Below are 26,062 nucleotides of genomic sequence, written 5' to 3'. Positions count from 1 at the left end.
ACCATATTATTTACACCCTAAAACATTCCTATTTTGAAAGTTATGACCTAGTTTCTGGGCTGGCCAGCTCTTACAGTCATCAAGTTGCTGCGTCTGGCATATACCCTCTTTTGCCTCAATTGGATCTTGGTCATGAACAGGAAAAGAAACATTCTTTTTTGTACTTCTGGACCACCCCTCGAGAAGAAATGGTCTCACCTCATCTGAGTCGTCATGATAACCACTCTTATGAGTGTGGGAGGTCGTGTCCAGGGCATCCACACCATCCACGCCATTGGCCTCTGCGTGCTGTTGCAGCACAGAGTATCTATGCACCAGAAACCTGCGGGTGGAGACCTCCGTGAGCCCTCACGCGGTGAGGAGGGATGCACTGCCGACAGGGCTGTGGCTTTCTGAGTTTTATCCACTTACAGTACGAGTCACACACACAGGAAGCACAGCCCATAGTCGGCATAAGGCAAATAGAAGCTCTGAGAAGATCTGGGCCTGACACTTCAGGAACATCACCTCAATGAGTCACTTTTCGCCAGGCGCAGACTCAACCACACGGCCCTGGCTGACTCTGTGGTTTGAATTCAGTACCTCTGACTGATATCCGTGCTCCTTACCTTCCCCCACAGACGTACTTCTTCACGATAAGCACCCCAGCTACGACTGTGACTAGCATCAATCCCACGGTGGCCAAGATGATTGGGACAGAATTTGACTTGGAATTCTGGACAAATTAAAACACAACAATTTCAGGTGTGCATATTCTAGGACTGCATTCAAAGGGGCTGTTCCTTCCCCTTTGTTTCTCTGTGAGCAATCTACAATCTTTAGGCACTTCGTGCTTTCCCAGCGCCCTCCTGGCGGTCCGTCTCCATGCCACTGGAAGAGTACACCACTCACAGAGGGTGAGCAGAACTCTGGCTGCCTTGGCGCGGCCTGAACAGTATGGCCTTCAATGTCCAAGTTACACTGGGGGCCTTGGCAGCGACCTGCGTCAAAGAGCCATTGTGGCTGTTGCCCGCTAGCGGTGTAGGAGTCGTGGAGCACTTAAGGGCATGGCGGGAAAGGACGACTCTGAGAACAGTGGGCTGAATGAATCTAGAACAGGGCCGGCACCTGGGAAGAAGCTGTGCCGATGCCGTATCAGGCAGGACATCATCTGACATTAAGACTTTTGTTTGTACTTAATTTTTGGTATGTTTTTACAAATGAGCCTTTTCATATCATTGTTGGAGTGTGACTGTGTGACCTTTTTTTTTTTTTTTTTTTTATGACGAGACCTACCTGCTTCTGGTGGGAGACATGGAGTGTGTATTTTCAGTGTACCCAAGAGGAGGTGGAGCTGGATTCTGGGACAATTTGTGTCCCTGTGGGCGGGAGTCCTGTGCAATCACAGGCTCATACACTCTGGGAACAGTCGCCAGGAGTGCAGGGTGGGGGTACAGAGGAGGAACCTGCCCCCTGACAAGTACACCCCAGCCCCCCGCCCATTTCTCTCCCACAACCTTCCTAATTCCACCCGTGTCAGGCCCTCATCCTTAGAAGGCCGGAAAGGAGTGACTGTAGATTGGCCACCTCTCATTTTGTGGATTAGGAAACTGGGGCCCACAGCTGACTACCCCAATCACACTGCTGGTCCAGAGCTTCTTTAACAAGAGGTTTCCTCTTTACCGTTTCCCACATTGCAGCCAGACAGCTCAGTCCTACAGATCTGTAATCAGGCCCATAACTTGCTTCTACATCAAAAACTCATTACTATCATGGTTCAGTTGTCCATTCTGAATGCACTCAGTGTACTCGGCACCGAGACCACCAGAACTATGGCCCAGGGCTCCTCTCTTTCACATGTGCAAGGCTCCAGCACTTTATAGCCAGACTTCAAGCCTTTTTCCTCAGTGACTGTCAGCCTCAGAAATGTCCTCAACCCAATGCTTCCAAGACTCAGCTCAACTTTATAGAGTTCCACTTTCATTCCCCCATTAGTAGATGAGTTTATCATTGCATGGGTGACCCATCCGCCATCCTAATGATTTCCTGTGCAAAGTGAGGCCTGCTGGAAGTGGTCTGACCACTTTGTATTCAGTAATAAAATTCTTAATGCTGTTGTTGCTTTGTTCCAGGCAGATCTACTTTAAACCAGATCTACTTTAATGTACCTGCTTTTCAGGACTCAAAAAGTTGCTTGTGCATTTCTTTTTCAAGTCTTTTACTTCTCGAACTGGATTCACGCCACCTTGGCATCTGTCTCCTGGAATTTTTCGGTACCTGAAAAGGCAGAGACCATTTGTTATCAGACCATTAGGATGTATTCCTGGATTCTTGCCTCGTTCCTGGAAACAGGATGTGAAAAGCTGCAGAAGAGCTTCTCAAGCTTACACCACCTTTAGGCCTGAGGGGAGAGCCACAGGAGTGTTTGGGGGATATTGTGCAGTTTCAGGCCTTGAAAAGACCAGGCATCCCCAGCCTTGCTGCAGGCGCATGCCTACCTTTCTGCCTGAAGAGATGGGGCCAAAGAACCGTGACCCAAGGAAAGCACATTAACATGTGGTATAAAAAGGGGAAGGGAAGTGTTTAGCAGGGGAGGGAGGTACTGTGTCTGCTCCAGAGCAGCCCTGCCTAGTACAGCGGCAACTTACATTTAAACTAATTAAAATTAACTCAGTGCCTCAGTTGCTACACAGGGTTAGTGGCTACCATGTCGGACACAGCAGATCAGAGGGCCTTCCCAGCACCGCAGAATGTTCCATCAGACAGTATTTGGCTAGCGTGCTCCGAACACTGCTTGTGTGGAGATCTGGGGTCTCGCTCTGCCTGCTGAGGATGTGTCTGCCCCGATTTTGGAGGAGAGCTGCCTCACCCATTTGTTGTCAGGTGCTCCTCTCTGCCGTACAGACAAAACTCCAGGTCGTGGCCCTTTAGTTCTGGCTGTTCCACACACTTGGAGTCATTTTCTGGACGGAAGTAGCCAAAATCACTGTAAGAGTCAGCAAATAAAGTATCTTTCAGAGTTGCTGGAAGACAGTCAAGTGACTAGTACTGAAGGTTTTGTGTGGAGCAGTGGAAGATTAATATTCCAGTCTTTGGAAGCAGTTCAGTGTCATCTGTAGAGAAGGTCTACTTAGGGAAACAGGCATGGAGAAGACCAAACTGGGGGGCCACGGGCAGCTTACGGGCAGGCCTGGTGAGCTTAGGCCTCGGGAGCTGGGGCCCCCCCGCACAGACAGCACTGGCTCCAGGCAGGGGCCGACTGCACAGGCCAGGGACTCACGACACCAAAAAACTGTGGCATCAGTGACAGATCTAAACCCACGCCACTTAGTGATCTTTTTATTTCCCTCCTGATCACTCGTTACTGTGTTCTCTGGCAGGGTGCCCTAGGGTGTAAGTCAGATTCTGCCTGCCCCATTTCTGTCCCTCTGTCTCCAGTGTGAATGCCCTGTCCTGCCCTCCATCCTACCCTATCTCTCCACCGCGCTTCCCATCTGCCCTTTCTCCTAAGAACTCACACACTGCCCCCTCTCAGAGGCTGACGCCTTACGTGAGCATCCTTGGTCCGTCCTTCCTCCTGTCCCGGGACCTTGCTTCCCTGAGGGTGTAGAGGGACCACCAGGCCCGTGCAGCTGGGGGCTTCTCCTTAGCCTATGTGTTTCCTCTTCCTTCTCTCTCTTCTTAAAATAATATTTTGGATTTTTTCTGTTATACTCTCACTTTGCATTCTGTGCATGTTGGCTTTAGTCCCCTCTACAATTTTGGGGGTAAACTTCTAAGGCCCCCAGGACTCACTAGGCCTGCAACCCTGGGGGGCCCTCTGGTCTGGCCTGTGCTGTGGCACCAAACACACTGCCTGCCCCAGCCCCTGGCCAGCTGTGCTTGCCTGTTTCTCTCTGTTTCCATCTTCTAACCTGGAAATGCACACACTTTCCAGCGTCGGCAAGTCATTCTCTTAGCCTGTGTCTGAGCATAATTATTCGTTGTAACTAAAACTTGTAGGTCTCACCTCTCTAGAGCTCTGAGCCTCCATTCCCAGTACCTGCTGGACATCACCACCTAAATCTGCTGACAGAACCCCAAATAAATGAAAACATCCAGAACGCATCATGTGTTCTCCCTCAAGCCAGCCTCTCCCATCACTTCTCTGTGTTTGCCACGGTGCTACCTTCCTTCCATTATCTAAGCTGAAAAGTCAGCCTGGGCATCCCCTATTTGCCCCCTACTCGCTTCTTTATCGTGGCCATGGGGACTTCCCCTCATGGCCGATCTCCCAGCACACTCTTCCTGAGCATGCTGGTGGTATCTACTCTCGTACCGGTCCACTGGCTTTAAGGACTTGTTTCTTCCCAGATGTGCAAGGACAAGTCTTACCGCTTGCCAGGGCCTAGCTCAAATGCTACCTCCTCAACAAAGCCTTTTTTTTTTTTTTTTTTTTAGATTTTTAAATTTATTTATTCATGGGGGTGTGTGTGGCAGAGACACAGGCAGAGGGAGAAGCAGGCTCCACGCAGGGAGCCCGACACAGGACTCGATCCTGGGTCTCCAGGATCACACCCTGGGCTGAAGGTGGTGCTAAACCGCCAAGCCACCCGGGCTGCCCAACAAAGCCTTCTTTGACACACCTCCTATCAGCTCTAGATGGAATGGCCTTACCCTTTGCTAAATCCCTGAGGCACTGTTTCACCGCATAATTCTGTGCATCTGACCAGGACAATCAACAACAAACTTACTGTCACTTTGTGCTACCCTGAGCACAGCAAGGATGCAATGGATGTTTGGGCAATGCACTGATGCTGCTTGTACTTCAAGGTGTTTCTGACAAATGTTTAGGGAACGGGGTAAGAAGAGAACAAGCGATGCCAAGACACCAGCCCTCTGACAGTGGGGAAAATTCTGGCAAAAAGTTTAGGTATCCAATCGCACATGTCAGGGAAAATGTCCTTCCTGCTCACAAAGTACACATTTCTCAAGCATGGGAGGGAAGCGCACAGGCTCTGGAGTGGGGCTGTCAGGAGCACAGTCCAGCTCTTCTGCTTCCTGGCTGGGCCACTGTGTGGGCTGCAAGTTAGTGGGGACCTCTCTGAATCTTCTTTCTTGGTGAGATGGAAATGGCAGCAGGCCCTATCTCAGAGGCTGCTGAGGTTAAATGTAAATTGCTCAGGATGGGGCTGGCTACCGGGTCCGTGCTCAGTAGACGTCAGGGGCTGTGTGTACTCCAAGATGATCAAATCTAATGTGCCCTCAAGGAGTCGGGAGTTTACCGGTGGAACCAATCCATGCACAATAACCAAAACCTAGCAGCAGGCATCCTGCAGGAGCCCACGTGAGGGGAAGCTGGGGAAGGCTTCACAGAGGTGAGAAGGGCACTATGTATTAAAGGCCAAGTAGGACCTCCTCAAGCCTGGGGGTCACGCAGGGAGCATGGGAAGACTTCATGGGTGGAGGAAGCTGCGTAAACAACAGTGTGGAGCTTTGACGGAGCACAGCATGTCTGGAGAGCAGGGGAAGGCCAGGTAATTAAGAGCCTGGTCTGTGTGATGAAGACAGCCCGCTAGAGCATCAGTGTCAGCAAGTTCTAGCCCCAGAGGGACACCGCAGTGATTTGAGGGATCCCGCTCCTTGTGGAAGGACAGCAGGTCACCCCTGGCCTGCTCCACATACAGACGTGAGCCACACAGGCAGGACCACAGCAGTCAGACTGGGGGTTCGCTCCATCCCCCATTCCCCTCACCCGCAGTTCTAGAGAAATGTCTATGCGGGAGGACACGACTGCTATCTGTCTGCACTCTTTCCAGATCCTTTAGGATTCACCTTACCTTCCTGCCAGTATGTTCTGCAAGAAACGAGTTCCATGAGGTTACTGGCTATGACGGCATGCAGCCCCTCTCATTTGTGCTAAGTTACCCTGCTTGGCTAGCTGGGGCCTGTCTCACCCTTAGATAATCAGCTAACTCCACGCTGGCTGTGTCACTAGCCCTACACCCGGTGGTCCTGAACTCAAGGGAGTCCACCGCGATGGCCTCTAGACCTTGATGGGACATCTGGACGTCACCACCCTGATGCCCCCTCCTGTCTCAGGACAGAAGCACTCTCTGCCTTCAGGCGTGCAGACAATTCAAAACCTAGCGCCCTACTTGCTGCACTCAGGCGGTCGGTATTTAGTGAGCACAGGAGGCCCAACCTCCCCCCAGCTGCTGCACTGCCCTTCCCGGTGGTTTCCACACTGTCGGCTCCTCTCTGGGTTTGAGTTCTCTTTCTCCTTATACACCTCCCTCCCTTGCTGTCTGGCATGACAGATCACCTGTCTGAGGACTGTAACTGTGGATCCCTTCTCTGTGCCTCCAGCTCAATAAGCAGCAGCAGCAGCAGCTCACCACTCTCGGAGAAGGAAGGATTGAAATCCTTTACAGCCCCTGAAGACAACGGCCTTTTGCCCCCTCCCGCCCAGCAAAGGGGCTAACAGGGATGTGAGGGGGGCCAATACCACAGGAAGTCCTCCAGGGAGCAGGGACAGACGGACGGCTGCTTGGTCACGACATAGTCCCGGCCGTTCTGGCAGACGGACGACTTGCGGAGCCGCAGATACTGTTCCTTGTAACCCAAGATGCAGCCATCTCCATAATCCCCGGGGTCTGCGGAGTGAGCCAGCCATATGGTATAGTCCTTCTCCTCACCTAGAGAGAACACAGGCTGTTCAGGTGACCGCCTGGCCCCACACCCACAGGCGAGAGGCGGCTGCAGGTGGGGAGGAGAACACGGACGGGAAATGGGGGTGTCTGACTCATCCTACTGCCTCATTTTGGAACTGCAGATGAAAGTTGCAGGACTTGAAGCCTGCTAGCAGTTGGCATCACTCATGTCAGGGGAGAACTCTTCATGTCTCACCGTCCATTTGGGTATTAGGAAAAACCCTATTTGTTTCAAAGTGGGCAGCTGGATGGGGGACCTCAAAGCTCCCTTTGATGTGGAGAGGCTGCTGTCTCTACGTCTGGTACACCTGTGCTCTAGGTCAGCAGGAGCTGCCACTAGTAAGCGGCCAGGTGTTCCCTTTTAGGACAAGATAACAGCCAGCCCAAAGCAGGGGTTCAATTTCACCATTAGGTTAGCTTGCCTCAAGCAGAAGGAGACAAGGTCTTTCTAGACCTTTAACTCTAGTCAACTGGCTTTCCAATAGACGGTTGGTACAGTCAATCTGGTTTCGTGAGTCTTATCATACTGGAAAAATGACTCAAATGCTATGGCTTGAAGACTGTGCATTAGGTTTTTATCCTTTGGGATATGAAGACCAGCACAGAGCCTTTTAAGAAGCAGGTGCTTACCAAATCTTTTAATGGCGTTATTAAACTTTAGGGATAACTGTAGAGCAGCCTTAAGAAGGAAAAACTTGTAAGCTGGCTCCTTTACAGCCTATTTCATGAATCTGGATAATAATGACTCTCGAATATTAAATCATATTTAAACACCTGTAGAAAAATAAGGTCCAAACGAGTGCTCCTGCTTCCTCCAGGGGTCAGTGAACTAACATTCTGAGGAAACAGAGCCAGCATACAATCTAATAACAAGATCAGGACTCAACCAAAGTGACCTGAAAACCTTAAGTCTTTTATTATAACACCCCAGAGTTCACAGGGTGGGGGCCTTTTCTCCAGTTTTCTCTTTTATCCTCCATATCTTTCAGTAGAATGTCAGCATCTTGGGTACTGGGGGCCTGGGTTGGCTTGTGATTGTTTAGCAACAGCTTGCAACGAACATTTTACCTCCTTTTCTGAAGTCATTTCCTGTCCCTTGAACACGCCTTCCAGCCTGAAGTCACAGAACTCTGAAATGGTCAGTGTGGGCTTCGTGCTTGCCCAGTAGCCATTCTAGAGCCTCATCTGTGACGGACATTCAAGCCAAAACTCTTTGCATGAAAACTTGCCCGCTTCAATGTTTTTTTTTTTTTCATTCAATGTTTAATAAGGGACACAGTCAGATGCTCTTTGCGATAGACTTCCCTCTAAAGCTTTCTCTCTACAGTTCTGTTGCAATCAAGGGTGAAAATCCCTGAAATGTCATGAAGTAATTTAAGATAAACACAAGCATGCACCATCCTTACAAGCAGAAGGAAGTCCTATAGAATGTTACATAACTCTACCAGTGCGAAGCCAGACTCTCCTACGTGACAGCCTTCGCCACTTATGGCCAGTCTGAATTGAGATTTATGATAAGGCTAAGTGGCAAATATACACTGGATTTTGAAGCTTTAGAAGAGAAATGGACACCTGGGTGGCTCAGCGGTTGAGGGTCTGCCTTTGGCTCAGGGCGTGGTCCCAGAGTCCTGGGATCAAGTCCCAACATTGGGCTCCCTGCATGGAGCCTGCTTCCCCCTCTGCTTGTGTCTCTGCCTCTCTCTCTTTCTGTGTCTCTCATGAATAAATAAATAAAATCTTTTTTAAAAAAAGAAAAGAAATAGAAAATACAAAACATTTCATTGACAATTCTTAATACTCCTTACATGTTGAAATGATAATATTTTGGATATGTTAGATGATTGTATTATTACTAAAGTGGATTTCACTTCTTTTGCTCCTATAGTGCAGCCAACAGAATAATTTAAATGGCACATGTGGTCCTTGTTTTATTTCTCTTGGACAGTGCTAGTCCAAAGAGGGAAGCTGCATTTCTGATACCATTCCATTGCTTGGTTACCCACATGGGACATCCTTCAACCCTTTTCCCTCTTCATTTTCTTATTCCAGCTCTAAGAAATGAAACTGAATTGGTTATTTAGGAAAATGGGCTTCTAAGCTTCTGGTAGAAAATGCCAAGGGAGATACTCACAGTTCCTTTCAAGGACATCTTTAAAATCAATGGTGTAGGAGACCCACTGGCGAGTCAGGAAAGATTCTGTGAAACCCCAAATGCTGATATTCATGGACCGAGCTCCAGGTTCTGAAGCTAGGCCGGTAAAGTAGATGGGCTCCCTGGTGAACATATAGGTCTGCCAACACTGACCCTCATCTGTGGAGAACCTGAAACCACAATTAGAGAACAGTTGTGACAGACATCAACATGTTCTGGAGTACCAGGAAACCACTCTGGCTGTTTGATCCCAAACCAGAGAAAACCCTTCATATTTTAGGTTATGTCTTACTGACAATTATGTTAATTGTTAATGCCTACAGTTAACAGGGTAGATAAAAAGGATTCATTCAAAGAATACAGAGGAAAATGCCTTTATAAAAATTCTTTCATAGGAAAGAATGGGCTTATAAATAAACAAAACAGGAATTATTTTATATAACTTATACTTTAAGGAGTCATCTTCCACCCCAAATGCTTAAACACTCCTGTAAGATTCTCATGGAGAAAAAGAAGGATATTTTTAAAAAGTGACAAAGTGTTAGCTAGAAGAAGTCAGAGGAAAAAGCAAAGCCAATGAATGTGGGTTACATTCCCTTCAAGAACATTTCCTACAGTTGCACAGGATGCACCATTTGAATCAGGGTCAGTAATCAGCCCACCCTGACCCCCACAACCAAAAAACACCCCACAGTTGCCCCCTATGCAGATAGTGTGGGTGGAGTGGAGCTCATGCATACTTAATCACATTGATAGGATGGCTGCTGTGCTCAATGGCCACAATGATGCCTCCGGAATCCAAGATGGTGTAGTAGTGGGGTCCTTCCAGCATCTTCGCCCAGGAGTAACCCCCATCATCTGAGATGTACACATCCGGGATCATCACTGAGATGGCATCCCCTACACTACCTGCAACACAATCCACCATCTCATCAGCCAAGATCAGCAATGAAACACAGGGGATTTACTGCAGAGAGAATAATTTTCGATGAATTTTCTCTGATAATTTCCCATCATGCTTCTTGTAACAGAAGAAAGGGCCACAAAATTTGGGAAAGGGAGAAGTCACGTTTCTCTCTCTAGGAAAAACCCAAAGTAACATTATCGTGCAAGAAATTCTACGAAGGATGATAAAAGTCACATATGGTGGTTTTGTTATAGGATTCAAGGCTGGGACTGAGTCTCAGTGTGCTCAGCTGATAGTTCCCAGGGAGATGAGGGGAGAGCTGCTTACCATGGGCGATGACTATGCCGACGGCCTTAGGCTCTGAGAGTGGGGCCATCGGAACATTTAGCTTCTGGGAGATGCTGTAGGAAGCATGAATATGAAGGCTGCACTGTGAAAAGAAACCAAAGCTTAGATTAAAATCAAAGTGCTATTTTTTACTCATCTCAGAGCCTTCTATGGCAGTTTTGAACTTAATCCAGACTTCAGTGGGATACCCCTTAAAAAAACTGTGATAAAATACACATACCATAAAGTTTACCATCTTGACCATGCATGTTTAAGTGTACAGTTCACTAAGATTAAGTACATTTACAATATTGTACCACCATCACCACCATCCATCTCCAGAGCTTTTTCATCTTGCAAAACTAAAACTCCCCATTAACCAATAATTCCCAGATCCCCCCAGACCTCCAGACCTCCCAGAATGAGAACCACCATTCTACTTTGTTTCTATGAATTTGACTATTCTAGGTACCTTATAGAAGTGGAACCATATTTGTTTTACAACAGGCTTATTTCACTTAGTGTTATGTCCTTAGGGTTCATCCGTGTTGTAACAAGTGTCAGAACTTCCTGCCTTTTTAAGATAGAATATTATTCCATTGCATGTATGTATGTAATGTATGTATATATATATATCATACTTTGCTTATCTATCCATATGTCAATGGACACTTGGCTTGTTTCTACCTTTTAGCTATTGTGAACAATGCTGCTATGAACATGGGCACACGAATAGCTCTCTGAGACCCTGCTCTCAATCTTTTGGATATATACCCAGAAGTAGGATTGCTGGATATGGTAGTTCTACGTTTAATTTTTGAGAAACCACTATACTGTTTTCCATAGCGACTGCACTATTTTTCATACCCACCAACAGTGCACAAGGGTTCTAATTTCTCCATATCCTTAGTAACACAGGTTGTTTTGTTGTTGATAGCCTTTCTTGTGTGTGTGAGATGATCACTCCCTGTGGCTTTGATTTGTACTTCTTTAATAATTAGTGATGTAAAGCATCTTTTTAAAAAAAAAAGATTTTATTTATTCATGAGAGAGACACACACACACAGAGGCAGAGACATAGGCAGAGAGAGGGAGAAGCAGGCTTCACGCAGGGAGCCTGACATGGGACTGGATCCTGGGTCTCCAGGATCACGACCTGGACTGAAGGCGGCGCTAAACCACTGAGCCACCTGGGCTGCCCATGAAGCATCTTTTCATGTGCTTATTGGCCATTTGTATATTTTCTTGAGAAATGCCTATTCGAGTCTTTTAACCATTTTTTAATTTGGGTTTTTTGTTGTTGTTGAGTTATAGTCCCAATGGGATATATATTTTCTAAGATTTTATTTATTTATTCACGAGAGACAGAGAGAGACATAGACAGAGAGAAGCAGGCTCCCCACAGGAAGCCTGATGGCGGATACAATCCCAGGACCCCAGGATCATGCCCTGAGCCAAAGGCAGAGGCTCAACCACTGAGCCACACAGGTGCCCTCCAGTGGGATATTCTTGATTCCAAGTGCATTAGTATATATCTGGGAGCAAATTATGTAATTATTTTCTTATGTGTAATGTCTTAGTTTATCTGATTCCTGCATTATACAAAGCCTCTGATCAATACTTAAAGCCTGATTCCACACAGATAAACTTGATAAACACTTGACATTGTTTAGATACTGTACAAGATGTGGTGGTGATTAAAAGTAAGACCTAGTCCTGTCTTTAAGAGAGATTTCTGAGGGGTGCTGGGGTGACTCAGACGGTTAAGCCTCTGACTTTTGGTTTCGGCTCAGGTCATGATCTCATGGGTCTTGGAATTGAGCCCTGCATCAGGCTCTTTGCTCAGCAGGGAGTCTGCTTGAAGATTCTCTCCCTCTGCCCCTCCCCCCACACGTGTGAACTTTCTCTCTAAAAGAAATAAATTTTTTTATTTTTACTTTTTAAAAAAGATTTTATTTATTTATTCATGAAAGACACACACACAGAGACAGAGAGAGGGGCAGAGACACAGGCAGAGGGAGAAGCAGGCTCCATGCAGGAGCCCGATCCCAGGACCCCAGGATCACACCCTGAGCGGAAGGCAGGTGCTAAAATGCTGAGCCACTGGGCGTCCCTGCCACGCTGATTCACTCATTCATTCATTCGTTCGTTCATTCATTCATTCATTCATTCATTCATTGCCACACTGATTCTTAACTGATCCCTGGCCCATCTTCCACTCTGCATTCAGCAGCATAGTAAAACACAAAATTGTAGCCTTCAGTTTTTTCTTTAAAAGACAAATAATCCATAGTATTTGGGCTTTTCTTTGCAGTTCCTTTTCCTACATTTGAAGTCACTTTCATTACTCTCATTTCCCAACTTTCCACTTGTAGCTGTGGCCCCTAATCATGTTCATTAGTCAAAGACCTGGCACTGATCAGAGCAGAATGGGATGGCTGCCTTGCTCCCAATACACAGGACACTTGGGGGTAAAACAAACCTCATTCTTGTTTTTTGCCGTAGCATCACATTCACTGTTTTCAGGCTTCCTCAGGTGCTTCCACCTTCCTCCTTGGTCAAAAGTGATCATAGTCTGGATGGAATTATCTGAATGAGAAAATAATGATATTAAGTCTGAAACACCAGAAGCATCCTCTTAAATTTCTTTTTTTTTCTTTTTAAAGATTTAATTTATGAGAGAGAGAGAGAGAGAGAGAGAGAGAGAGAGAGAGAGAGAGAGAGAAACACAGGCAGAGGGAGAGGAAGGCTCCCTGTGGGGAGCCAGACACTCAACCACTCAACTACCCAGGTGCCCCCTCTTAAATTTGTTTATCATTGCATCTCTCTCTCTCTTGAGACGATATAATATCATTAAAAGTCTGGAGTCTCACAAGCTTGTAACATCCAACAAATATGGCTCAGTGTTGGTGAGCAGAACTCCAGGATACTTGAGGAAGATTTCCCACCTCAGTAGGACCCAGCTGATTCCAGATACCATCTAGACTGATACTCTTGAAAGATACCTTTTATCTCCTCACCAACACAAACAGGCTGATGTCCATTCTCCTTGCTTGCCTGCTTGCCTTAGAAGTAAAATTGACACTGGGAAAGCATCCCAATCCTTCCTCAGATAAGGCCAGGATATCAGGCTTGTTTTAGGGACTCTCAAGACTTGAATGTATATGTGTAAGTCTGGCATAATAATTCCTGGTTTTGGTCTGTCCACTACCCTCTCTTATACTTTTTCTTTTTTCTACATGTCTCACCAATGACATACACTACTGCAGGTTTATTTTTTTTAGGTTTATTTATTTATTTTTTTTTAAAGAGAGACACAGAGAGACACACAGAGAGAGAGGCAGAGACACAACACAGGCAGAGGGAGAAGCAGGCTCCATGCAGGGAGCCTGACATGGGACTCGATCCTGGGTCTCCAGGATCGTGCCCCGGGCTGAAGGCAGCACTAAACCACTGAGCCACCTGGGCTGCCCTACTGCAGGTTTAAATTCAGAAACAATTTGCTTTGAGATTTCCAAGAAAAATCAAACAAGAAAGCCAGTGAAGGACAATTCATTTAGTCAATAAATATTTATTGTGTGCCTACTATGAAGACTGTTGTGAGCCTTTGGGACTCTATCAGTGAACAAAACAGGAAAAAACTTTGTGAAACATACATCCTAGTGAGGTCAGACAGACGAACACCAGACGCTATACATAGGCAAATTATATAGTATGTTAGATAGTAAGTGCTATGAGAAAAACCTGCCCAGCTCAAGAGAGGCTGAATGTGTCTGTGAGGAGGGGAGAGCAGACAAGCTTCCAACAGGATAGTCAGGGCAGGTTCTAGTCAGAAAGTGACATATGAGCAGAGATGGGAAGGGGCATGGTGTCATCCTCACAGCTGTCTGGGGAACAGAGAACAGTGCCTGCAAATCTCTAACCTGCATGTGTGCAGAGGGCTGGAGTGACCAGAATGCGGTCAGCAGAGGGGAGAGGGGTGGGAGGTGAGGTCAGGGAGGAAACGGGACCAATACCATTTATGACCTGCAAGATCTTTACAAATAAAAACAAACAACCCTCACCTCCTACCAAAAAATAAATATATATGAACAAAACCTTAAGAGTCATTCTGTACTTCAGAGTGACATGTTTATTTGAATAAATGGGCCTGAGGGAAGGTGAGCTCTGCCAAACCACCGAGTATAACACATGAGAAATGCTGGCTACCGCTGTGCCCTCTACAAGGAGGAAAGCAGGCAGTGGTTCAAACTCAAGCTCATTCCTCTAGTCCTGAACCTCTCAATATAGAAAACTTATTTTTTTTAATTTAACACTTATTCTAAACAACATGGAACCCAAAAAGTCTTTCTTTCTACCTGCTATTGTTTTGCTTTTTTTAGTTATATTTACCATGACTTATGTAAAATAAAGGGCCAGAATCTATATGGATAGGCTTGTAGGCTAGGCAAGCAACATTCCTGGGGGGACAGGACCATTCTTCTCCCGCAAAACCTCAACTCCCAACATTTTCGGCTGAAGGACAGCTGTGGCCAGACTCACCTTCTGAGAGCACACTGGTTATGTAGACCCCACGGAGGGAGGTCACGTTGGTAAAGTCTGTCTCGCCACCTGTAGTGGTGTAGAGATGTCGGTCCAAGGACTTGGAATAGACAATGCCTCGATCGTCTGAGGTAAAGATTGTGCCATATCCAGTATCTGAAATAGGTGAACAAGCAAAAACACTGTCTTGGGAAGGAACAGAGAGAAAACAACAGTCCAACTGTACACATGGCTGCCTGCATACATTAGCCAACTGTCTCTCTTCATGATGTGGATGCAGACCTGAGAACAGATCCTGGTTTGATACTCGTGAGTGTGATGTCCACCTTTAACTCCAGCACTCAGCATGGTGGATGCTGTTTGTTGGATGAATTAGGTGCTACAGAAAAGCCCTTCCCAGGTATATTCAGATGGCAGAGGCAATGCACTTATATTCATTTCATACATATCTCTAAATCTTTATATTCCAGAACAACTCTTCTCAAACTATTTGTGGTGAAGGATTAATTTTTTATTAAGTTTTATTTATTTAAATAATCTCTGTACCCAGTGTGGGGCTTGAACTCACAACCCAAAGATCAAGAGTAACATGCTCCTGACTGAGCCAGCCCTGAAGTATCAATTTTTAAATTTCTATTATTATTAGCACAAACTGGTCCTTTGTACATATAAAAAAATTAATCACAAGAAGAGTGAAATACAAAAGAGAGAGGAAATATAATCCATTACTTTTAAATGATTACATTTAACAGATATAAGATTACTTTGTCAAATGGCTATAGATGTTTCTCAGTGCTTGCTACTGCTTTCTGTGCTTACTTGGTAACAAAGAGTTTGCAAACCAGTATCAGTCCTCTGACCATTCTTTAAGCAGCACTGCTCTAGAATACCTGGACATACACGTAAACCATATTACAGGATCAAAACAAGGGGCCTTCTTAACAGAGACTGTATTATCTGTAAGATAGTGTATTCAGTAGGACACTCACTAATTAATGCCTATGCCTACGGGTAAGAGGAAAAGTCAGCATGTAAGAAGGAAGCTCAAAGTAGAACATGAGACTTAAATCTCTATGCATCAAGGGTGGGCCACTAAAAAAGCTCTTACCTCCAGGTTCATCTACATGCATGAACACCATGTCATCATTAGCTGCTAGAATAGAGTAGAACTGTTCCTGCCCCACAGAAGGTAGTTGGGCCATGCTCCACGTGTCCCCTTGATCTGTTGACACATGAATCCTTCTTGTTGTATCCTGGAACAAATGCCAATATTTACCTTTTCAATTTTCTTTTCTTTCTTTTTTTTTTTTTAAGATTTTATTTATTTATTCATGAGAGACACAGAGAGAGAGAGAGACAGAGACAGAGAGACAGAGACACAGGCAGAGGGACAAGCAGGCTCCATGTAGGATTCAATCCCAGGACTCCAGGATCACGCTCTGGGCCAAAGGCAGGCGCTAAACTGCTGAGCCAAGATGCCATGTATAGGGACATGAATAGGAACACTATAATTCATAATTCTGAGTATCATCCATTTCCTCATATAACTGCTGTAAATGACAGGTCCAGTACCAATTACCAAAGCGATTTCTAACCCCCGGCAAAGTTCCAGGCAAAGGAACAATCCATTCTATTGTAAGTAAGGCTATCTTGGCCTCCTCTTTGGCTTCCTCATTCTAGTATGGCCCTGTAAGACAGAATCTTTCCAACCTCTGACATTCCCATTTCCTTCAATTGAGCTAAGGGTATGATGGAGCCACCATTAGTTTGGCTTTATAGCCATTTGCATATGCTTGCTCAGATAATTCATAAAATTACAATTGCTGCACAAAAGTTTGATCCCTTTGAGATAGTCCTGACATAATCCAAAGAATTAAATAATTAAGAATCCAAAAACTGGAGATGAAACCCATGCTTGGGAGATCACAGGGAAGTCAAGATGTGACATATCTCCTCTTCACGGAAATAGGTGTCGATGAACAGCCATAATGAAGGTCACATGCACAGGCTGGGAAGTGGCCAAGGAGAGGCAGAAATTAATATAAAGGAGCTGATCAGGGAGTAGTTATCTGCTAAAAGGAGTCCGTTAAGGAGGCAATTAACACCTCCTCTTTGATAAACAGCTCAACACAGTTGGCCAGGGCACAAGAATTAGTCCCAGGGCCTCCTTATGTTAAATACTTTTTAAAATTCAGTGACAAGTACATTTAACTTATTTTTCTAACTTATACCTAGGTGTTTACTTTCAATCTTACCCATTATTACACTTAGAAACTAGAATTCAAAAGCATACAGTAGGATGATGATTTTATAGATAGTAGCAGTACACTGTCGGAGGCTACCTCTGGAATCTGCTTTTGACCATGGTTCTACCTTTGGGTAGTAAGCAAGTTACTCAATTTCCTCAAATACAAATTGAGGCAAGAGGACCTGTTCCTAGGGTTGCTGGGAAGATTTTATGAAACTGCTGGAGGAAGTTATGTGTAGTTACTGTGACTACTTCCCCTTCTCCACTCCCATTCTCTCTGAACCCACGGTAATCAGCCTGTTAACCCCAGTCCTCCGATGAAACTCCACTCGTCAAGGTCAAGGTCTGCAGGTAGGTGGAGAATAGCCTCCTGGGGGCAGGAATGGAAGCACCAGGCGCAGTGGCAACCACCACTTTGCCAACTCCAGTGGATAATTCTCAGGACTCCTTTAATTCTGCATCTCTGTTGAGTTTCAGGTAGCCAACCTCCTTCTTGAGGCAGTTTCTCCACTTGGCTTTTGTGGCTCAGTCCACTTGGTTTTCCTTCCTTTAGTCTTCTCTGCTACATTCTCATCTCTTCCCAGCCCCTCAGTGTCGTCGGGGTGCTCCAGCAAGTGCTCAGCCCTCCAGAAGATATCATCTATAATTCTTCATATATCATATATCATATAATTTGGGGAGACTCACGTGCCCAAATGCTCACTCGACATTTCCACTTAGATATCTAAGAGGCATCTCATACCCAATACCTAATTCTTGATTTTCCTGCTACAAACTTGGTTCTCTTGCCATCTCGGTGAATGGAACTACCATTCACCCAGTTGCTCAGGGCAAAGACTCTAAAGTTATCCTTGCTTTCTCTCATTTACTCCCTCACAAACCATAGCTAATTCATCAGCAAATCCTATTGGGAATATGTTAAAAATATATCCAAAATCTTACCACTTCTTCCCTCATTCACATTAACAGCCTGGTCCCACCTACCATCTCTCACTGCTGTCACGGCCTCCAAGCTGCACCTGGTGCTTCCATTCTTGCCCCCGGGAGGCTATTCTGCACCTACCTGCTCTGTCAAAAGGGAAGCCAACTTATGCCAGTCCCCCGCTCACCACCTTTCACAGCTTCCCAACACATGAAGAATAAAAGCCAAGGTCTTAATCATGACCTATAAAGGTCTTGTTTGATCTGACCACTGGCTCCCCCTCTTTGGACCACCCTTCTGTGTGCTCCAGCCATGCTGTCCTTTTCACTTTTCTTCAATATTTCAAACATGTTCCAGTCTGAGGGGCTTTGTGCTTACTGTTCCTTCAGCCTAGATGTACACAGAACTAGTTCTCACTCCAGCTGGGTCTCAGCTCATCCAAACCACCCTACCTAAAACAGGACTGCTCCAGTTCCAAGCACATTCTGTTTCCTTACTCGGTTATATGTTTCTTTATAGATTGGATCATTACTGAATGTAATGTCATATTTATTCATTTAGTATCTAATTCCCTATTTAAATATAAGCTCTGAGAGCAGGACCTTTATCTATTTTGTTCACTGCTGTATTCCTAGGGCCTAGAACAGTACCTAGAATATAGCAGGTACCCAATTAATGTTAACTATTTCTATTATCAGATTGGATAACGAGCAAGTGGATTGCTTTTTTTCAGACTTCTGTGTCTGAGTGAAGTCCAAACTTTGGGACTAAGTGTCACAAAACAGATATCAGAATTCCTGTGGTGACAACAGGCTGGAGTGCAGAGTAGCCCAGAAGAATCAATCAGCCTCTCAAAAGAATTACCTCCAAATGTTAGCAATACTAAATGCTGCAAAAAGGCAAGAAACTGTCAGTACTAGTCATAATAGGGATCCATTTAACACATACTTAGAGAAATTTCAGAACCTCCAAGAGAGGCAATACACACCTTATCAGCCATCACAGAGGCAAAAAGGAAACGCCCCCCAAGACCAAATGAGTAGATTTTCACACCAATGGTTTTGAAGCTTTTCCCCAAATCTGAAGTTCTCCATAATTCCAGTGCCCCAAGGTCAGCTTCTTAAACAAGACAAAATATGAATTAAAATTTCACATACAGGTGAATCTCTAGTTCAAAATAACTGTTTTAGAATGTTCTTAATTTTATAGCTAAAGGATTTTAAAAAATATTTTATTTAAAAATATTTTATTTATTTATTCATAGAGACAGAGAGAGAGAGAGAGAGAGGCAGAGACACAGGCAGAGGGAGAAGCAGGCTCCATGCAGGGAGCCTGATGTAGGATTCGATCCTGGGTGCCTGGGATCATGCCCTGGACTGAAGGCGGCCCTAAACTGCTGAACCATCCAGGCTGCCCAGCTAAAGGATTTTTAATTCTATGCATGTTAGTCAAGTGATAATGGAAAATACCACACATTAGACATAGGGAATTCATAATTTGGGTTTTATTTTTATACATGTAAGGTTTTGCACTGGACGGAAAGAGAAGAGTTTACTTAATTTTTAAAAAATATTTTATTTAAATTCAATTTGCTAACATAGTATAACACCCAGTGCTCATCCCATCAAGTGCCCTCCTCAGTGCCCATTGCCCAGTTACTCCAACCCCTCACCCTCTCCCCTTCTGTAAGAGTTTACTTAATTCAAATACAGTGTTGCATAAACACATCACAGCCGCAGCGTCCTGTTTTTGCTTTCTTCACGACACACTTATCTTACTCTATTTTAAGTAGTATTGTTTGAGTTTTCTGTTTTCTTGCTCATCATCTAACCCCCTACTGGAATTCAGGCCCCAAGAGAGAAGGGCTTGGGTGCCTTCCTCTCTCCATCCTTAGAACAGTGATTCATACTACTGCAGGTGTGAAAGATCAATGAATGAAAAAATGAAATGAATTTGTTGAATGAATAAATGAAAGATTATGCTTTCTGCTTTAAAACGGTGTCACAGATTGGAAAGCCAACAACATCCACTGACACAAACACAACCCCCATCCACTTCTGCGGAAATCACTATGCATTTCAACTTGTTATTGTCTGTAGCCTAATATTTACTTTATTAAATACGCTGGTAAAATTAAGTACATTGTCTCTATGTATAGCTTGCATTTTTATTTGATCTAGGTTCAGTACTTCCAAATTTAAAAAATCCTTGACAGTTACCTTAGCTATTAAAATTACTAGAGAATGGAAGGATCGTTGATGTTTCTATCTCTTATAACCCAGAACATTCTACTATGAATGGACAACAGAACACTCTTATTTGGAACTAAAATATTACTTACTGCAGGAGCCATTTGCATAGGTGGTAAAGAAGATGGTGTTTTCTGAACCCCTACAGACAGACAAAGAGAGAAAAGACAGGGTTCAAGACAGCTGAACATCAACTGCAGTCACAAAGCTCCAAGCAATGCTGCTAATGATAAGCTCCATCCACAGGGGCCAGCCGGAACAGCCTTCTGGGATGGGATGCTGTACGCCAGACTCTCCCAGCCTCACTGGTCAAGGCCCCCCCCGCCCCCCAGCCTGGCCCCAGGATTTCCTCCAGCCCACTACTTCTTCACGTGAACTCTTCCAGCTGGGCAGACTGGTCCGTTTACTCTCTGCAAGTCTCCCTCTTGCATTTGCTGTTCCTGTTTCCGGCTTAAATGCTTTTTTTCTCTCATGTAACCAAATCTTACCCTCACCATCTTTAGGGTCTAGCTTAAAATCTAGCTCTTTCATGAAACTTTTCCTGGCACTCCAATTGGAAAGCTTCTTTGCTACACACTTCTAGAGCAGTGATTCTCAACTGGGGGTCATTTTACTCCCCAGGGGACATTTCTGGTTGTCACAGCTGGGGGATGGGGAGTTGTTGCTAGTATCTAGTGGGAAGAGGCCAGAAATGCTGCTAAGCATCCTACAATGCAGAGGGCAACACCCCCACAACAATGAATTGTCCAGTCCAAAATGTCATTAGTGCCAAGGTTGAGAAACCTTGTTCCAGAACACTGTGCCATTCTGTACCGGCTGCTCAGCACTCCTCTGTCTCCTATTTAATTATTTTAATCCAACAGCTTCTGACTTCTTTTCCTTCTACATTATTAGGTTCTTCAGGACAGGTATGAAGCTTTAGGATTTGTTTCCCCTCAGAACCTAGTTCAATGCTGTGCATGTGCTAAATAAATTAGTTCTTTCATCTTGAATAGATAGCTAGGTCAGACGTTGAATAATTTAAATTCTAACTTGGAAAGGGAGTTTTCAGGAAAGCAGGTTCAGACTCTAATAGTACTTATGGATTAGCACCAGCACAAGGTGCAGGTCTGAGCATGTTCTTTCAGCACTTCAGGCTGTCAATTCCAGAAATCAAAGATCTACAAGTTACATCTTACATTTAGATGCTAATCAAAGAAATAGATCATAAAAGTAAAAAATTAATATTGGATACAAAATAAAATACCATTAGTTTTTTTTTAAAGATTTAAAAAAATTTTTAAGTAATCTCTACACTCAACGTGGGACTGGAACCCACAACCCTGAGATCAAGAGTTGCATGCTCTACTGACTGAACCAGCCAGGTGCCTCTAACTGTCTAGATAGATAGATAGATAGATAGATTCATTCATTCATTCATTCATTCATTCATTCGAGACACAGAGAGAGAGGCAGAGGGAGAAGCAGGTTCCATGCAGGAAGCCCGACGCAGGACTCGATCTCGGGTCTTCTCCACAATCACGCCCTGGGCTGAAGGTGGCGCTAAACCGCTGAGCCACCTGGGCTGCCCTAAATGTTTAGTTTTAAAGATGAGTTTTCTGTTTGTTTCTTTTGGCTTTATTGTGGTATAACTGAAATATAACATTTAAAGTGCACACTGTGGAGTGTGATATATATATCAAGGTGAGTTTTAATGACCAAAATTTATTTTAGGCTTACTTGAACACACCCTATATACTTTAGATCCATCGAGAGTGAAGTAATTTGTTAACTTAGTAATCTTAAAATTCCTTCCTTCCTGATAAGACCATATAAGGCATAAACCACATTCCTTAAAATACACAGAATGAATGCAGATGTAGCATGTGTATCATAGCAGTGCAGCACAGACCTCATTTTACCAAGAGTTTCTGGGGAAAGGCTACTCTAAGCAGTATTTTTTTAGTATTTTAATTTCAGGAGATATATTTGGCAATGTCTATATTACACATCTCCCTGACTCCCTAAGTAGAGGCCATTAAATATTAAATTCTTCCTTTGGACTATGGGTCACATTCATGAGCATCAACCATATGGAACTACAACACAGTGTTCCCATTAGAAGTTACTGAGGTCCATGTGCTCTCCTGGTCTAGCATTAAATCATCAGATCCCGTCAGAGTCTGTTTCTGGTTGTACAGTTACACCTCCACGAGGCTCCCAGGCAGAGGTTTCTCATGCTGGCATGGGCTTGTTGTTAGCACTCACATACCCAACCTCTGGCACCAATATGCTATCAACAGGAAAACTAGACTAACAAATGTGCTAAAATTAGTCAAAGAGAAAGAAGAAAGAGGCTCTAAACAAGAGTGTGAGCCTAATCAGAATTTTGGCTATGAAAGTTTTTAATTCAATTATTGCTCAACCAACTCCTAAACTCTCCCAATAAATCTTTCTTCATAAAAGGTAAAAATGAAAGCCCAGATATGTTAAGCCACTGACTGTCCAGTTTAGAACAAAGGTGACCTGACTCCCAAGTAAGAGTCCCTGCACTGCACAGGTGGTGGTGGTGGGGTGTTCCACCGAGAGAAGTGAAGGATTTTTGGTGCACAGACAGAGTGACTCTGCTGGTCTGGAAGCTGTCTGGGCTTTCTTCCTGATTCCCTGCTGCATTCCACACAACTGAAATGGATCCTCAGATGAAGGAATATAAATCTGGGTACAGGGAAATACGTAAGTCCCCAAATCAAAGCTGTATTTTATGCTACTCCAACTGATGTCACCATTTATGGAGAATAAACCTTTGCAGGCAGCAGCTACTCCGTCACGTGCCAGTTTTATGCTTTATATTCTAACATTTAGTGAGATTAAGTATTCTTTCCCAGCAAAATTAGAAGCTCCTCCAGGTCAAGATCTGTGTCATATCCCTCCCCTTATATCCCTTATGGCACCCTGAGGAGTACTTGGCAGAGAATAAGTGCTCAATATTTATTCATGTGACTTTTGGCAGCACTGTCAGGAAAGGTTTAGGGCTCTGCACAGACAGAGTCTTCTGTTACTCACCATTTGGCCAAACATACTGCTTTGTGGATTTCTTCCCATTTTCCCCCAAAATCCTTGGACACCCACAGGCCATTCTGAAATATTATAAAGGATTTATCAGAATTCTAGCTTTGTCCTGTGCAGCTGCTTATATGACCTTTAATAATTCATATCTAATCATTCAGGGCAGTGAAATACACGCTGAAGTTCCCTCCAAGCTACCTGCACCCTCCCCCCATCACTGATGGGGACCCCTTCAGGGTTTTGGAAGTTCAGAAGAACAAACACTTACAAAGTGCCTACTATGAGCCAGGCACTGTCTTAGATGTTGCACTGGGGATACAAAGACAAAATATATCCAGGATCTCAAGGAGCTCTGGGTTTAACAAGGGGCAGGGAGAAGTAGTTTGATATGATGTAGTAAGTTATGTAGTAAGTTATGAAAACATGGTTGCTGGGGTGGGAATAAGAAGCGGGCGACATTGCATTGGATGGTTTGTGAAGACAGCGGAACTATTATTAAATAATGAGCAGTGTAACCAAAAGAAGGCAAATAGGGGAGATGAAATATTATTGCATGAATACACAGTAGTACTAGCCAAGGTGAGAGGTGATAACACATGACAGCATGGGCAAGAGGTGATAACACATGACAGCATGGGCAAGCTAAAAGCTTTTAGACACCAATGCAGCACAAATTCCAAGGTGAGCAAAGAAGGGCCCGCTCTGTGAGCTGGCCCTCAGTTTTACTTTTTTTTTTTTTTTTTGAGAGAGAGAGAGAGAGCGTGCACATGTGCAACGGGGGGTAGGGAGGAGAAGAGCAGAGGGAGAGAGAGAATCTTAAGCAGGCTCCATGACTAGCACCAAGCCTGACATAGGGCTCGATCTCAAGAGCCTGAGAGCTCATGACCTGAGTCAAAAATCAAGAGTTGGATTGACTGAGCAACCCAGGTGCCCCTTGGTTTTACTTTTTTAAAGGCAGAATACTTGGATGGCAATGGGAAAAATGGATTTCAGACCAGAGGCAGGAAAAGTAGTGAAAAAGTGGTACTATATTAGTTCATTAGGAGTTAGTGAGGCCTGGGTGGCTCAGTCAGTTAAGCGTCTGCCTTCAGCTCAGATCATGATCTCAGGGTCCTGGGATGGACCCATGTTGGGCTCCCTGCTCAGCAGGGAGGCTGCTTCTCCCTCTCCTTCTGCACCCCCCGCCCCTGCTCATGCTCGCTCTCTTCCTCTCTTACATAAAGAAATAAAATGTAAAAAAAAAAGTTAGTGAGGCCCTAAACCACAGCTATGAGGAATAGGCTCAGAAAGAATCTAGGAACTAGATTCCATAGAACTGGGAGCTCCCCCCTGTAGGGCAGAGTGTATAAGAGTGTGTGTGTGTGTGTGTGTGTGTGTGTGTGTGTGCGCGCGCACACACACACAATAGGGGAGCAGCAAGACAAATCTGGAGCCCTAGAAGGAAGTCAGAAACATAGATCTTATATATAACCACGGCAGTTCAAATGGTCAGAGTGGAAGAGGTTGACAGGAGTTTACGATAGAGACCAGGAAGGAAAGGTTAGAAGGTAAGAAAGAACCAAAGGAATGAGGTCACAGAGGCCAAGCAAGCCCAGTTCCCAAAAGAAGAGACTGGTCAACATTTTCCAATGTAGCAGAGACTTAGGTAAAGACGGACAATGTCAGTTACATTGGCAACACAAGCCTCATGGGCCCAGACCCCACGGGGGCGAGAGAGAGGTGTCCCCGAACAACTGCGATTAAACGGGACTGATCTAGGCAGTGCTTCCCCCACTCTCACCCACCATTCCTCCTCTGTAATTCCTTTCTCCTCTGGTAATACTCACCTCCCCACATTCCTGATTTACCCAATTCTACTTGGAAATAGGAAAGGGTCTGGTATCATCTATCTGCACTTTAGTACCTATTGGTCTGTCTTCTGAACTGTTTTTTTTTTTTTTTTTTTTAAAGAATTTGAGAGTGAGTAAGCATAAGTGTAGGGCGGAGGGAGGAGCGAAGGGAGGAAGGGAGGGGGGAAGTGGTGGGGGAGAGAGAGAGAGAGGATCTTAAGCAGATTCCATGCACAGCACAGAGCCTGATGAGGGGCTCGATCTCACGACCCTGAGATCACGACCTGAGCCGAAACCAAGAGCAGGACACTTAACCAACTGAACCACCCAGGTGCCCCAACCTGATTATTTTTACTTCCAACTTGCCTTTAACTGGAAGAAACTTGAGGTATAACAGCCAACTGTGGCTGGCTACCTCTTTTTTTTTTTTTAAGATTTTATTTATTTATTCATGAGAGAGAGAAAGAGAGAAAGGGGCAGAGACACAGGCAGAGGGAGAAGCAGGCTCCATGCAGGGAGCCCGACGTGGGACTCGATCCCAGGTCTCCAGGATCACGCCCTGGGCCAAAGGCGGCGCTAAACTGCTGAGCCACCTGGGCCGCCCAGGCTACTTCTTCTTGAGGAGAACATGTTTCAATGATCTTAACATATAGGTAAGGGCGATGGGGTGGTCAAAGGGGGGGTTGGTGATTCTATCCATTCCTCAGAGGATCTCTCTGTACCCTTGAAGGGCCTGTAGCTCAAGCTGCTGGCGGTCAGCTTCCTGGAATTGTTGCTTCAAGATCTGAAGCCTACCCGGCAGGCTAGTTTCCTTCCTCTAGCCTCCTCTCGCTAAACTTAACTGTGACCTTCCTTGAGTCTTCAGCCTTCCCTCTGCTCAAATATCTGCACACAGAAGGCCCAGACCCAGACCACTCTTCCAGCACACTTCACACTTCCTGGGTCACCCCATTGCTCAGCCCAACTTGTCCATATCGATGGTCAAGTTTCTGTCCCCTCAATGGTCACCACAGCAATGGCTCTCTAATTGCTGTGTGCAGACTCCACTGGGAAGGTTGTTAAAAACACTAACCACCCCAAAACCGAAAGTCAGTGATGGACCATGTCTAGATTGGGGCCTATGAACTGCAAATGAAACCAGTTTCTCAGGGGTTTCTCTGATGTTGCTGG

The 26,062-nt window shown here is 45.0% G+C and overlaps 1 protein-coding gene across 2 annotated transcripts in view; it reads right to left on the bottom strand.

Annotated features, from left to right (window-relative positions):
• The window catches only part of SORT1 (sortilin 1), a 65,624-nt gene that overhangs the window by 4,635 nt on the left and 34,927 nt on the right, over positions 1 to 26,062 (bottom strand). Inside the window, exons 6-19 of one of the 2 annotated variants that reach the window (XM_041747802.1) lie at positions 23,061 to 23,134; positions 20,111 to 20,160; positions 18,758 to 18,888; positions 15,708 to 15,852; positions 14,600 to 14,755; positions 12,540 to 12,646; positions 10,058 to 10,160; positions 9,564 to 9,732; positions 8,803 to 8,993; positions 6,467 to 6,656; positions 2,849 to 2,965; positions 2,148 to 2,256; positions 609 to 715; positions 199 to 322 (exon numbers count right to left, since the gene is read on the bottom strand). In XM_041747802.1, the coding sequence (XP_041603736.1) occupies positions 199 to 322; positions 609 to 715; positions 2,148 to 2,256; positions 2,849 to 2,965; positions 6,467 to 6,656; positions 8,803 to 8,993; positions 9,564 to 9,732; positions 10,058 to 10,160; positions 12,540 to 12,646; positions 14,600 to 14,755; positions 15,708 to 15,852; positions 18,758 to 18,888; positions 20,111 to 20,160; positions 23,061 to 23,134 (1,773 nt within the window). The remainder of the gene's footprint in view (positions 1 to 198; positions 323 to 608; positions 716 to 2,147; positions 2,257 to 2,848; positions 2,966 to 6,466; positions 6,657 to 8,802; positions 8,994 to 9,563; positions 9,733 to 10,057; positions 10,161 to 12,539; positions 12,647 to 14,599; positions 14,756 to 15,707; positions 15,853 to 18,757; positions 18,889 to 20,110; positions 20,161 to 23,060; positions 23,135 to 26,062) is intronic. The other variant, XM_041747804.1, reaches the window with a different exon arrangement.

This window comes from Vulpes lagopus, chromosome 3 (genome assembly GCF_018345385.1).
Source record: "Vulpes lagopus strain Blue_001 chromosome 3, ASM1834538v1, whole genome shotgun sequence".
Classification (NCBI taxonomy): Eukaryota; Metazoa; Chordata; class Mammalia; order Carnivora; family Canidae; genus Vulpes; species Vulpes lagopus.
This window is presented reverse-complemented; position numbering and strand designations above follow the sequence as displayed.